The sequence below is a fragment of the Marmota flaviventris genome, chromosome 15, assembly GCF_047511675.1.
Source record: "Marmota flaviventris isolate mMarFla1 chromosome 15, mMarFla1.hap1, whole genome shotgun sequence".
NCBI lineage: Eukaryota > Metazoa > Chordata > Mammalia > Rodentia > Sciuridae > Marmota > Marmota flaviventris.
In genome coordinates, this window is record NC_092512.1 from 49,327,797 (window position 1) to 49,343,291 (window position 15,495).

At 35.0% G+C, this 15,495-nt stretch overlaps 1 protein-coding gene across 4 annotated transcripts in view; it reads right to left on the minus strand.

Annotated features, from left to right (window-relative positions):
• Positions 1-13,228, minus strand: part of Lrrcc1 (leucine rich repeat and coiled-coil centrosomal protein 1) — a 34,669-nt gene extending 21,441 nt beyond the window's left edge. The window contains exons 1-7 of one of the 4 annotated variants that reach the window (XM_027947287.2): positions 12,969-13,228; positions 10,580-10,785; positions 10,215-10,280; positions 5,718-5,885; positions 3,781-3,956; positions 3,473-3,685; positions 775-968 (exon numbers count right to left, since the gene is read on the minus strand). In XM_027947287.2, coding sequence (XP_027803088.2) covers positions 775-968; positions 3,473-3,685; positions 3,781-3,956; positions 5,718-5,885; positions 10,215-10,280; positions 10,580-10,785; positions 12,969-13,057 — 1,112 coding nt within the window. In that variant the 5' untranslated portion in view covers positions 13,058-13,228. Of the gene's footprint in view, positions 1-774; positions 969-3,472; positions 3,686-3,780; positions 3,957-5,717; positions 5,886-10,214; positions 10,281-10,579; positions 10,786-12,968 lie in introns of those variants that run through there. The other 3 variants (XM_027947296.2, XM_071602264.1, XM_071602265.1) reach the window with 3 other exon arrangements.
• Positions 13,229-15,495: the final 2,267 nt, after the last annotated feature.

The following is a 15,495-nucleotide window of genomic DNA, read 5'->3' on the forward strand; positions in this document are numbered from 1 at the left end:
GGCATTTCTGAACAACTCATGGTGATTCCAATTGTGAAAGTACAAACATCAGATTCCCTGATCCTAATGGCATTCAACATAACCATCATATTTACCTTTCATCCTCAACTCAGTAGTTACCATCTATTTAGGACTTGACTTCCCATCTAGACTTGCTTATAGAGACAGAAAAGGCTAGTCATCTACAACTCAAGTTTTATTGGTTTTATTTCCTACTGCAAATGAATGCAGTAGAATTTTGGTTTTATATGTTGATTTCTTAACTTTGGCATTGACAGAGAAAGCAATCCTTTACATAAGTATACAGTTGTTCATTGGTTTCTACAGGCAATTTGCTTTAGGACCCTCCTCAATACCAAAACCTACAGATGCTCAAGGCCCTTACACGGAATGGTGTGATAACAGATTACATAAAATACTTAATATATGTAAGTGCTGTGTAATAATTTGTTTAGGGAATAATAACAAGAAAAAATAGTCTATTAATGTTATATAGAATAACTGCTGAGTATTACTAATAATACACGCCATTAACAATATTAACGTTTTTTTAGAAAATATTTTTGATTAATGTTGGTTGAATCCATGGATAAAGAACCTGCAGAATGAGAGAGAGGTGACTGTACTGACCTAGTCAGAGCGCATATGACTGAAAAGTTAAACCTTTGATGATAAATGTGATAAATAAATATCAGCATAAGGTAGTTTTAAGGAAGGAGACAGCCATGCTAACTTTTAGGTGCCTTACTTGAAATTCTAAAAATAAATATGTACCTTACAAAAATGTTGTTTCTATTGTGATGCTTAATAGTTTGAATACTTCTGGCATAATATGGGATTTTTGATCTTCGAGGAATTTTTCTGTTGCATTCTTTTCTGTTTCCATAATCACTTTCAGAAGTTACATCCGTGTCTCTTTTTGGTCTCAGGTCTTTTTCAGGAACATTATCTATTAAAGTACTAGAAGCCTAGAAAGAAAAGGAAAAAAAGAAAAGTATACTAAAAGTTCAATTCAGTATAAAAATTTAAAATTTTGCTAAGTATTAAGGCTTTCTATAAGATTGAGGGCTAATAAACTAGATATCCTGGAAATTAATGACAGGGAATTCAGCTTCTAGTACAGATAAGCTTCTACCAGGTTAACTCTTCTGCAAATAACAATAAAAACTTTCAGGAAATATGAATAGAAAACAAAAACAAAGAAACCAAACTCATCCAATGCAAAGCCTTTTTAACAAATGGTGCTGGCATCACTGAATATCCATAGGGAAAAGAGTGAACTTCAATCCCTACCATATATATAGACCTAACCACCAAAGGTAAAACCATAAAACTTTTAGAGAATAACACAGAAGAATATATTTGTTACTTAGGGATACATAAAAAATTTTGAAATCACAAAAAAACAATAACCATAACATGAGATCAGATTATCAAAACGAAAACTGTTGCTTATCAAAAGGCCATTAAGAAAATTAATATGTAAAGCACAGACTGGGGAAAAAAATGTTCACAGAAGGTACACTTGACAAAATACTGTTATCCAGGAAAAATAATGAATTCCTACAACATGGTAATACATAAATAACCCAATAAAAACATGAACAAAAATTTTGAAGATACCTCACAAAAGAAAATACATAAGCACATGATCACAATAAACACATATAAGAAGTGTTCATCATTAATCATTAATGAAATGTAAATTAAAATAAAAATGAATGCCAGGAATATACCCAGTAGGATGGCTAAAATAAAATCAATGCTAACACCAAATATTGGTAAAGATGCAGAAAAACTGGAAGTCAGTCACATACTGTTGATGGGAGTACATAAAATTTTCAATTTTGGAAAAAGTTTCAGTTTCAGATATACTACATAGATACACATATACTGCTTAGAAATAAACCAGTACTATAAAGATGTAAACCATAGTCATAAAATGGAATATCACACAAAAATACTATTGCTATACAAAACATGGAATAATTTCAAAAGGCTATGTTGCCTTACATGAAAAGTACATACTGTATCATTCCATTTTTATTAGATTCTAGAAGAAATATTAAATAATCTATGATAGGAAAAAATCAGAAAAATGATTTCCTCTGAAGAAGCAGGGAAGGACTGCTTGTAGAAAGAAACAGGAGGAACATTCTAGCACGATGGTAATGTTCATCTTCAAAAAGTTTGGGTAAAAGTATATATATATATATATATATATATATATATATATATATATATATATATGTATTGCCAATTCAGGAATACACCTGTATTTTACATCAAATGCAAATACTTAAGCTGGGCAGGGTGGTTCACAGCTATAACCCCAGGCAGAAATATTGAAAGTTTGGGAATTTAGTAAGACCCTATCTCAAAATAAAAAAGGGATTGGGATGTAGCTCAGTAATAAACATTTAAGAAACAAACAAAAAAAATTTACTTACAAATGTTTAGCGTTTAATAATCTTTCTAGCTTATACCACTCTTTTTATATCCTATACCCAGATGGCAGGCAAGAAAAAGTAATAATCTGTTTCATTCAGGTGGTACAGTCCCAGGGGTGGGAGGGTGGGGAATCACTGTTGATCAGTGCAAGAATGCCGCAGCAAGGGCTGGAGATACAATAGTAGTAAATTCTATGAACTGTAATTCATGCATTTAGGCAAACGCTCTACTACTGAGCTACAAACCCTAGCCCCTAATTCATAAATATAGTTCACAGAGTTTTACCAACCAGAGAATCAGTAGCAAGGGTAAAAAAAAATGATTATCAGCCCAGGAAAGTAGAAATTAATTAGGTGATGGTCTGCTGGAAACTGAAATGAAGCAGAACTATGTAAATTAATTTTATATTAAGCAGTAAATTCTAGAAATGGCTTTGGCCAATAAGAGCTGAAGAGATGTATGGGACCAGAAGTGTCCTTTGTGTTAATGAACACTGAGTTCAGAGTTTTCAGCTTGCTTAAGGTTGAAACAAAAAGTGAAGGGACAGAAATAAGGTGAACCACTGAAGAACAAGACAAAGGAATTATGTAATGAAGATGTGAAGAATGGCAATAAGGAAAATGCATGCTTATATTTTCTACACTACTGCTATTCAGAATCCTATTTCCATACCGGAAAACAAAAATACACATATTGATACATTTTTTTAAAAAAATACTTTTTAGTTGTTGATGGACCTTTATTTCCTTATTTTTAAATTTATTTGTATGTGGTGCTGAGAATCGAACCCAGTGCTCCATGCATACTAGGCAAGCACACCCCATGCATACTAGGCAAGCACGCCCCATGCATACTAGGCAAGCACGCCACCACTGAGCCACAACCCCAGCCCCATATTGATACATTTCATATAGATTGTTTCTGGTTGGTCGGCTTGTATATATATTTTTTTCATTTTCTTAACTATTTTTTTCTTCCATATTCCCATATTGGGCTTTCCAAAAATAGGAAAAATAGTTACATCATCAAGAAGATGTAAAAGCTGATCATCTAATTTCTGGAGTTTCCTCTCATTCTGAAATTCCTTTTCATGATTAATTTTCTCTGGCTCAGAAGATGGACACACAGATAAAAACGATGTCAAAACATGTGTATCTGCTGGTGTATCTGCAAACTGCTCCAAGGGAGTTAACTCTGTGATGGGCGATGATACCACTGGCATATTATCAAGGATCTATGACACAGGGACAAACAAAAATCCTTTTAAATTTTCATTCATTTAGTAAAGTTTAAAGGTATTTTTTATATTAGGGGGGAAAAATACTATACCTCATCTTCACTTATATTTGGGGGAGACTCAGAAGAAACTAAGTTATCCAAAAGACCTTCTAAGCACTGTAGGCGTGATGAATTTACTTCTGCCATATTTACTGGTTCACCAAATATGTTCTTGCAGTCTAGAATTCTAAGCTGTGGTAAAGTTTGGAGAATAACTGCTCTGTATCCTTTGAAATAAATCATTCAAAGTGAAAATTTAAACATTAAAAAGGGCTAATATTTTATAAAATAAATTACTACATCTATCACCTGAATGATAAAATTAGTCCAAGGAACAACAAATAAACTTGTCATCAATGCTATGTATTCAACATTTCTAGCATGCAATCATTAAATACAAAAGAAAAAGAATGCTCCTTTCACTCCTCTTGAATAATTTTCCCAATAAAGGTAAGGAACTTATAATCATCACCACTTCAAATTACTTTAAAGCTATGAATGCATGAAAACAGCAGGAATTTATCCTGGGAAGAAAACTTTTGTATTTTTAATAGAACTAGCATAAATCTAAGTAACATAAACATGTTTTAAGGATGATGTGGATGATGATCAAAGCACCAGAATTTCCCCAGTGAAGTTTCAAGCATTAGTGAAACATGTCCCTTTTGTTTTTTAAATTACACATAATTAATATTAAAATGTGATTTATCAAGTATCCACGAATAATATATTTATTTATTTCCCTTAAGAAATAAATATAAGAAAAATATATTTATTTCCCTTAAAAAATAAGAAACTAACAAATTAACATTAATTTGTTGTTTAGCTTAATAGGATCCCTTCAACTTTGCTCCTATAATTTTACAACCAAGTATTTGTCAGAAAGACCAATGAATTATTTGGATAAATTCCAAAAGAAATAAAGATTCAAAGTAGGAACTCAAAAGTTCTTGAGACATGACTGTTACAAAAAACAATTTTTTGACGTTAGGGTTAAAAGAGGAAAAAAAAATACAAAGTTTTAGAAGTAAGTTTTTCCCCTAAGAAAACTCTCAAATCTGTCCTGGTTTTTAAGCAGACTTTATAATATTACATGATCTTTAAAAAATAATAAAAAAATGTTTTTCAATAAAATAAAATAATCAGAACAGGCTATCTTGTTATAAAAAACTTTCCCATGGTAGCATATGAATGACAGAATGCAGCATTTATAGCCAACTTACACCCAAGTAGAGTTTCAGAAGATACATTCAAAATTCTATCCACTTTCTTGTTTGGTTAAGTAACATGAGATAACTGAAGTTAGAACTGGCAGTTTGGTTTCTCTTATCTTTGCCAATTTGACTGATTCCGAATTAGATCAAATAGCATTTCAGCAACATCGTTTAATGTAATAAGTTTAAGGTGTTTTTAAAAAAAAAAAAAAAAAAAAACAAAAAACAATCATTCACTTATTAAAATGTGATAAATCCAGGATACATAATTCAAAGGTACATAGTAAAGTTTTTTCAATATTTCCTGAACTCTAGCTACTTAGTTCCTTTTCTTGGAGTTGTCCAATATTATTTTTTTCGTGTATTTTTCTAGATGTTCTGTTGTATATATTACATACAATACTTTGCAACTTGTTTTTCTTTCTCAATATATCGTGGAGATAACTGACTACCAGTACAGAGATTCTAAGTTCCTTTTTTTCCCTTCCTAAATGGCTATATAGTATTAGGATATACCATAGTGATAAAATATAATTTTAAGGCATTCACTTATCAAATATAAAACTGTCTAAATAAAATAACTATTGATTGATTCATCCCATCTTCTTCTAACAGCAATTTGTCTTAATAAACTATTTGTAATTATATAATTCCCAAATATATAACATTACAAAGATTAAAACTAAAACAAAAAGTTCACAAACACCAAATTCTGGAAATGAAGAAACTTTTGACTATTAACTGTTAAAAAAGTATTAAATTAATTGTTCATACCTGGTACACGACAGACAGGATTCCCCTCTCCATCCTTCTCTAAAGTAAGATTTGTCAAGAAGTGCAATCCTACCATACATTGAAGTAAGTGATGGATACTATCTATACAGTTACTATGAAGATCAATATATCTAAGCTTATACTTTAGTCCACGAAGAAGCGTCAACCCTGCAATAAGAAAAAAATGCTTTTGAGTCAAAGGAGTAGCATTGATAAGATGTTGCTGTGAACAGATACATCTATAATAAACAGGAAAATTCAATTGCTGTTTTAAAGAAACACAAGTTTAGAAACTCACTGAGGCCTTAGCCCCTGGGGTTTCTGAGTACTGCGGTATTAATGGAAAAAAAAAAAAAAAAAAAAAAACTCCCTAGGTCATTATATGCACTTAATGAAAATAAGCACAAAACAATGGCTTTGGAATTTCCCAAGGCAACATTTTTGATTACCAGACGTAACACTGCACTACACTTTCTTTTTCTTGGTTTCAGTATAAAATAAAAATAACATTCATTTTAGCTCCCTGATAATATTTCTTGGAAAACTTTGCAGCAGATACTATTGTTACCTTGACCACCCTGGACTTCAGCTGTAGCTAAGATGGACAAGTAAGTGTATACTGTCAGTGTGCCCTTATAAGCACTAGCATTTGCCCTCTTTTCCTACCTCAAAAGGGAAGGAGCTTGTTCAGCAAAGGTAAAGCCTGGAAGTGTGAGGGAGTTAACACTTCTAGGGGCTTACCTCTATCAAAGAGACTAGTGGATAAATGCCCCAGATTCCTTTCCTAGAAAATTGTCCTGAGGTGCATACATTGCTCCTCAAAGGGAGCAATTTTACAACTTCATTTATTTTAGCCCTCTCCACATTTCAATTTTACTCACCCTTTTCTTCTGTTTCTTCAACCTGACTGGATACCCTTTTCTCCTCATTGTCCTTTGGCTAACTTCTACTCATCATTCTCAGAAGGCTTTGACCATCTCTGTAAGATCTGATTTTCCTGTCACTCACAGTCCTTAGCATTTCTCCTTAATTATCATCAAATTTTTAGGTTCTTGTTTGATGCTACTTTTGTTTTAACTTGATGGTCCTCTTAGATTTAATAGTAGAGTGCACCAGGAGCTACTCCTCTTCTCTATCTACACACTCTTTGGAATCTTCTAGTTTCATGGCTAATAGTGCTTCTAACCGCCAAATCCACAACTCCAACCATGACCCCCAATCCCACCCCATTCTTAAAATGTGTATTACATGCACACACATACATATGTTCAACAGTGTTCTCGAGTTTAAGACAGGATCAGTGTTCTCATTACTTATCTCGGAAATGTAATCCTCTTCTAATTTTTCTTATGTCAACAAATATTACCACCATTCATATCCGTTAATCCAGAGACTTTTATCTTTGATTCTGCTTTCCTTTATTTACTTTCTATCTACCTAAAAATGTACTTTCCACTCAGCAGTGATCTTTTAAAAACATAAATCATGTCATTCCCTATGTAATCTCTAACAACTCTTATTGTGCCTAAAACAAAAAGTAAATTTCTCAGCCTGCTTTTAAACTGTACTGACCTGGCCTCTGCCTACTTTCCTATCCCTTTTCTTAGCACATTAAACCCCTCATTAGCTTTCTTTCTTATATGGCAAGCTTGATTTTGCTTTAGTGTCTTTGTATGCTATATAAGTTATTTATTGAAGTGTTTTTCAACATATAAAACTTTAGCATTCTAAGAATGATCTATAAGAACATCCAGGATTGCTCCCTTTATTTTCTTCATAGTCCTCAACTCTGTCTGATATTAAGTTTCTAAAACTTGCCCCCTTTAGGTATACAATTTGGTGTGTTTTAGCAGACATACACTGTTTTACTACTACCACTATAATCACAACATAGAAAGTTTCTATCACTTTGAAAGGTTCTCTTCTGTTCCTGTGTAATCAATCTTCTCTCCCCATTTCCAGACCCTGGCAACCAAAAATCTGATTTTTAAAAGCCTCTACAGCTTTGCCTTTATCGGAATGCCACATGAACGGAATCATTTGATACAGCCTTTTATGATTGGCTTCTGTTACTTAGCATAATTCCTTTTAGATTTATATGTGATGTTGCACGTATTATTGTTTATTCCTTTTTAGTTCCAAGTAGTATTCCATTACACAGATGTTTCAAAATTTGTTTACCATTAGCTTTCTGTTGCTGTGACAAAATACCTGAGATAATCTATAATGAGGAAAGATTGATTTTGGCTCATGGTTTCACACCATAGCTGCTTGGCCATACTGCTTTGGGCCTTTGGTAGCACAATATGTTATGGTAGGAATCTGCTCTTCTCATGGCAGCTAAGAAGCAAAGAGAGAGAGAGAGGAGTGAAGGCCCCAATCTCCCCTTCAAGGGAATGCCTCCAATGACCTAACTTTCTCCAAGTAGGCCCTATTTCCTAAAGATTCTACTGACTCCCAGTAGTGCCACAGACTGGCAGCCAAAGTTTGAGCACATGGTCTTTGGGGGACATGTAAGATATAGACTATAATACCAGTTGGATATACAGGTCAATTCCAAGTTTTCAAGATTAAGAACAGTCATAAATACACAAGCATATAAAATGTTCATATAAACATTCACATATGGGTCTTTGTGTGAATACACCTTAATTTCTCTGGGTTAAATGCTGAGGAAGAGAACTGAATAATTACAAATACATTTACCATTATAATAAACTGTCAAATTCTTTCCCAAAGTGGTTATACTTTTTAAATTGTACTAGCAATATAGGCAAGTTTTAGTTGCTCTACAATCTCATCAATGCTTTAATTTTTTAAAATTTTAGCCATACTAGATGTGAAGTGGTATCTCACTATACTTTAATTGTCATTTCCTTAATCACCAAGGATACTAAACATCTTTTTTTCCCACGTGCTTATTTGCCCATTGTGCATCATCTTGGTAAGGTGTCTGTTTAAATCTTTTGCTTACTTACGGGAGGAAGGACTTGATACAACTTTATGTGTTTCTTCCCAATATAATGTAAGACCTGTTACAGCAAAGACCTTATCTGTTTACTGTTGTTGTTGTTTTTTAATAATTATAGGACAGTACTTGATAAAGCAATTTGCAACAAACATCTTCCTAGTGAATGAATGAAAACTCTTACCCGATAATCATTTGTCAGGTAAGGAAACAGTATCCAAAAAGTAAAATATCACACAGCAGCAACAGAGTTAGATTTAAACTCTAAATTCTAAAACTTTCATGTATTCAGTGAAAAAAAGATTTCAAATAAACTGCAATTGCTACCTGAGCCTAAGGGCACTAACTTGGTCTTTTTATATTTGTATACTAGGTACCAGGCATAAGGTAATGTCTTATTAGTGGGGAAGAAAAATAAGTTAACAAATGAATAATACTGTTTCAAATACTGATAAAGTTATGAAGATGATTAGTAAAATCTTATTATTTCTAAGAGATAATTCTAATAATACTCTTGAAACTTTGTTCGATTAGTTATGGCTTTAATCATTTAAAAAGTAGGCAACAACTTTTATATCTTCTTAGATTATCTAAGCACAAAGAGAAAAAATAATAGTCTTTGGAATGCTGCATACCTGCATTGTTCATATCTGCTATAGTGTTAGCCACTAGTTACATGTGGCTTTTTCTTTTGGTACTGAGGATTGAACCTAGGGGTGCTTTACCACTAAGTAACACTGCCAGCCCTTTCTATTTTTTATTTTGTGACAGGGTTTCATTAAGTTGCCTAAGCTGGTCTCAAACTTGCTTCAAACGCCCAAATTCCTGGGATTAGAGGGTACTCCACCATGCCTAGTTACAGATAGCTTTTTATACTTATATAAAAATTAAATAAAATTATAATTTCAGTCCCTAAGTTGCAAATTCACAGTTCAAGGGCTCAATAGTCACGTTTTAATTGTCATTTCCTTAATCATCAAGGATGCTAAATATCAGACAGCACAGATTTAGAATATTTTCATCACTATAGAAAGTTTTGTTGGAACTATTCCTTTCTATATAACAGTATGTTTAATTACCTAACATTAAAACATCATTCCTAGCTGGGCATGGTGGTGCACGCCTATAATCCTAGTGGTTTGGGAGGCAGAGGCAGGAGGACTACAAGTTCAAAGAAAGCCTCAGCAACTTAGTGAGGCGCCTTCCCCCCACCCAAACTCCCCAGAAAGACTGCGGATAAGGCTCAGTGGTAAAGTGCCCCTGGGTTTAATCCCTGGTTCAAAAAACAAAACATTATTCCTCTAAAGGAGCTTCTATTCCCCCTGCTCCAAATCATTCCAGTCTTTGTATCTATTTTTTATTCAGCTGTGGTTTGGGCAGTAACAAAAAAAGAATTAAAACTGAAGATACTCTCTAGATGAGCTCTACGATCAAAATCTGGATTCAACTTGGAGTTTTCCAACATGATGAGCTAACTCTTCACACATTGCAAACATAGCATCATCAAAAATACATGCATATCTACTTACCACTAAGATCATTTATGTGGTTATAAGACAAATTCAGTTTAGTCAGATTAATTAGTGCTTCAAGTCCTAAAAATAAAATAAAGCAGAACAAAATAAAATAAAGCTTTTACAGGATTTAAAAAATTAGAAGTATAACATTACAGTACTATTAGACTGTACTGAAGCAAATCTGATGTAACAATGAAATCAATTTTATGAAAATAATTAGTTTTAAAAAACAAACTTTTCTATAAGAAAACTTTTGTATGATGAGTTTTAGGGTCAGTTTTCAAAAGTTTATGGTACTATCTATTCCACTCTATTTGGGGAAAAATAGACAAATCACCTTCTTCATGTTAAATATTACATGAAAATCACTTACAAACCTTCTATTCTTGTGAGCAAATTGCAGGACAAATTCAAAGTGCATAGTTTTGTCAGTGTGTTTAGCCCTTCAATTTGACTTATTTGATTAGATGACAGATCTAAATGTCGTAAATTCCAAACATGATCAATGGCTTTGATCTTGGAGATGTTATTGCAATGAAGATTGATGGTATGAAGGGTTGAATCTAAAGATAACTCTGATATGCTACAAAAGAAAATATATATTATAAAAAAGTAAAAATGTATTTTATAAGCAAGACCAAATAATTAAAACTAACCAAATAGCACATAAATAACTATGTGCTCTGTTCATTCCAGAATGATGCCCTTTCCATTTGTGCCTTGAAATGTGTAATCATAAAACACAGTGCTTCTTACAACATAAACCAATATTTCAGACCATTTATACAAATATGAAGCTATTCAAGGAGGTTGAGTGATGCTGGGCATTTCTAGCTTTTATGTGCAAAGTCTGTGGCAGATAGCAAAGGAATACTGAATAGTCAATAATTGCAAAGGCTTTTGAATCCTAATTTGCACATTACCTTGCTGTGTGACCTGAACAAATGGAAACTTTTTAAGCCTCAGATTCTTTATATCATTTAATTCTGACAACTATACACAGTATGTTATCATAAGAATACTGAAATTTTTAGAAATTAAATAACTTGCTCACATTCCTGCAGTTATGGTAACAGAGCCCAGATACAAATCTAATCTCACAAAAGAAGTTTATAATCTTACTTTCTTCACTGTGTACAATGGTTATTTAATCCAGAATATAAATGATACCAAAGAAATCACTAACTATTGGTATTTTTTCCATCCCTGTCCTCTATTTCAAGTTGGAAGGCATGTCCCCTAAAGAGAACTCATCTCATGACTCCTTCAATTACTATTTGTAACTGGAACTTTTCTTATAATAGTTCAAGGCATACAAACTACAGTGCACAGTTTAGAGAAGCCAGATATAGAGTCACTAACTTCACAGGCATCAGTAGTAGCTGTAGCAACTACCATAAACCTGTAGAAACCTAAATGGCAGCAAGGAAGCATTTGCAAATCTCAAAATAGCAATTTCTAAAGCCGTTTGAAGCACTTGCCAATTACATAACTTCTGTCATTTATTGAATTCTTAGTGCCAGATCTTGTGCTATTAACACATTCTCCAAAATATAATCCTTTATTGTCTAATGCACTACACTTTCTGGAAATCAATACTGTGCATACAATGTGGGAGAGTTGAAAAAGCAGAGAGTGAAACAAATGAGTTTGAATTTCGAATTTAATTACTCACCAGCTGTATGAAGTCTGGTATAAGAAAAATTAACTTGCAAGCTGCTGTGAAGATTAATGATAATGTGCATAACCCCCAATACATGGAAGACATTCAGGAAATAGCAGCTGTTATTAAATAAAAAATGTACACATTCCTTTGAAAAACATCTTCCCAGGTAATCTGGTAAATTTTAGATCAGGATTGACAACAAGATGCATAATTATCAGTAGCAAGACTGGCAGAGAGCAGGGCACTCCACAAAGGTATATCATGTGCAAAGGCTGAGACACCTACAAAAGAATTGCTAGTAGCTCAGTGAGGCTAGAAAGTAACTTCAGAAACTGGAGACTGAAAAGGTAGGCAGGGCCAGGCGGTGGCGCATGCCTGTAATCCCAGTGGCTCAGGAGGCTGAGACAGAAGGATGGAGAGTTCAAAGCCAGCCTCAGCAAAACCTAGGCACTAAGCAACTCAGTGGTTGAGTGTCCCTGAGTTCAATCCCCATTACCCCCGCAAAAAGGAAAGAATAGGTAGGCAGGGGCCAATAAGTAATGCAGAATCAAGAGACTTAAAAGCCGTGTACAACTTCGGGTAGCATGAGATAGAAAAGGGAAACTCAGTAAGATATGTTCAGTACTTTCGAAAGGTATGTGAATAAATGTGTGGTAGTGCTTTGTATAGAAGAAATGAGAATGGTGGTAAAGATAAGTGAGGCAAAACCAGTAAGGACCAGAGATCGCGTGTTACACAGTTGCCGGAGATGCTATGCTGTCACTGTTTTTCAGAGTAACAGAAGAGAATCAAGAGGACAGGAGAAGACCAATGTTTAAAGGGCAACAAAGCAATAACCCTTAAAGAAAGAGGAGGAGCAGAAGGAAAGGTGGTTGAAGGCTGGTGGAGCAGGTGATGGGGCAGGTTCAAGGCCGGGCAGAGCCATGAGAACTGCCCAGGGCAGAGGCAGGTAGGACTCACACTCCCGCCCGTTCACGGAGCATTTTCGCAGAGAAGGTCGGCCGCAAGCCAGGGGGCTGGGGTCCCGCCAAGCCACACACCACCCACGGTCGCAGCCCTGGGGGTGCGCGGGCCGCTCCCGGTTGCCGAACGCCCTTTACCTCTGCAGGCCTTTGTCCATGAAGCACACATCCCCGCAGCTGCTGTCGCCGTCCTCGTTTTCTACTTCTGCTTCTACCGCCGCCTCCATGGTACCGGCGACAGGAAGCGGGGACTTAACTGGCGGCCAGCACTGGGCCCGAGATCCTGGAACACGCCTCCTCGGAGCGCGGTGGTACAGCCCGGGTGTGGGGGGCGGGGCGAAGACCCTCCCTCCAACCGACGCTGGCACTTTCCCGCCCCGACCGTGCCGCAAAGCTGGAGGCTCGGTCTCCACGCAGTGTTTCGCTTCCTTTTACGGCATCTGTGTCGCAGCTCTGGGGCTTGCCGTAGAGCAAAGCTTTTTCTTTTTCTCCCCAGGGAATGTTGAAGTTGGGAATATGTGGCGGCATCCTGTTTGTTTCTCTGTGATTTTTTTTTTTTTTTCGCTATAACCTACTGCCTTCAGAAGATGGTTTCGCAGCATTTGGCTTTACATAACTTTCCATAGCCATACATTCGTATAAATTGTTCTCTTACTCGCCGTTGCACCTCCTGTTGATTCACTGAACTTTTGTGCACGTCTTGCTGTGCGTTGTTCACTATGCAATGCGCAATTAGTGGGATCCGTTTTGGTTACTGCAAGCATTTGTCCACTGGAGGGAACAGTTGTCATACAGTTTAGCGTGGCAAATGCTAGGAAGAGTCCAGGGTCATCAAAGCTAACTAGAATCCTAGGGGAAGGGATTAACGTTTGGAAAAGGAAGTGATTGGTCTTGCTGGGTCAAGGGAAATTATGGAAATAACTGACCTAGGTGGGAAAATAATACATGTACAAGGTCCTTCCTGGCTAGATTTTACTGTAAGCCATAATAATGTTAAAGAATGTAGATCAAAGATGTATCTTAAATCTGATCCTGTCATCCTGAACTAAAATCTTTGGTGGTTCCCTGTAAGGAACCAAATAAAGGTCTCCAATCTTTTTTTTTTTTTTTAAATGTTTATTTTTTAGTTGTAGTTAGACACAATATCTTTGTTTTATTTATTTATATGTGGTGCTGAGGATTGAACCCAGGGCCTCACACGTGCTAGGTGAGTGCTCTACCGCTGAGCCACAACCCCAGCCCAAGGTCTCCAATCTTTAAAAAAAAAAAAAAATTTAGACAAAAAGTATTTACTACATACCTGTGCTGTACATAGCATTACATGCTACCCTAGGCCATCTATTTTGTTTACATATAATATGGAAGAATTAAGGTTAATATGCCAATTTATTTTGACTATAATTTGGTTTTATGGCTAGTATTTTACACTAAAAATTGTTCCTTTTCTGTATATTTTCTGTGTAGTTCATCCATAGCTTTGCTATTCACAGTCTGATTACTGTCTTTTAAAATTTAGTTTTCTTTCAAATCTGTCATTGAAAATATTTCCAAATTTAACTACCATTCAGCTTTTACCTAACATATTCTAAAACTCAGGGCTACGATCTATTGTTTCCTATAACTGCACACTTTGCAAGATATTCTTCCAAAAAGAGGTGGAGGTGGCATCTGTTTTCTGGCTCTTAGATTCTGTGCTGTCTGGTGACTTTTTTTGGCCATAAGTATGTGTTGGCAGTGCTGATGTATTACTTTCAAGTCAAGCCCTCAGAACATCTTCCATAGTATGCTCCAAGGTTGCTTAACCATCATTATCTAGGAATAATATGTGGAGTATAACCAATGTGATCCTGCAATCTGTACACGTGGAAAAATAAGATTACGTACCCCATTTGAATCAAATGTATGATATGTCAAGATCATTGTAGTGTTTTGAGCAACTAATAAAAAATTTTTTAAAAAAAGGGACAATGCATTTGACATAACTCTTACGTAGTGTGAGGTCAAGCATGAGATAGGCACTTTGGGCATCCAGGTGGCATTGTGTGGGAGCCACATAGTATCTCTTCTGGAAATGGCAAATTATTTTGATAGGCTGATATGTGGTAAGGATTTGTGTGAGGAGGAGAGTGCAATAGTTGAGTATAGAAAATATCACTTGAGAGAGCTTGTCTTGTAGCCATGAGTTTTAGAATATGGTAGGTAAAAGCTTAATTGGCATCCTGGAGGAACTGTACAATTCCAGGATATTTTTAGGAGAAAAATAAGGTTGATGAAAAAATGGAGTGATAAGAAATAAGGGAGGTATACTGGGAAATGAACTGATGGAATCATATTGTTATAGCATGTGTATGTACAAATACGTAACACTGAATTCCACTATTATAGTGCACTAATAAAAATTAAAATAAACAGTAAAAATAGAAAAAAATTAGTAGCTTTTCTATATACCTATAGTGAACTTGTTGAGAAATAAATCAGGAAAACAATTTCATTCATAATAACCTCAAAACAACAAACAACCTACCAAATAACCAACCAAACGAACGAACAAACAAAAAAACATGGGAATAAACCTAACCATGGAGATGAAAGACCTCTACAATGAAAATCCTGTTAATTGCATCAACATTATGTTAAGTGAAATAAGCCAGTCTCAGGAAGACAA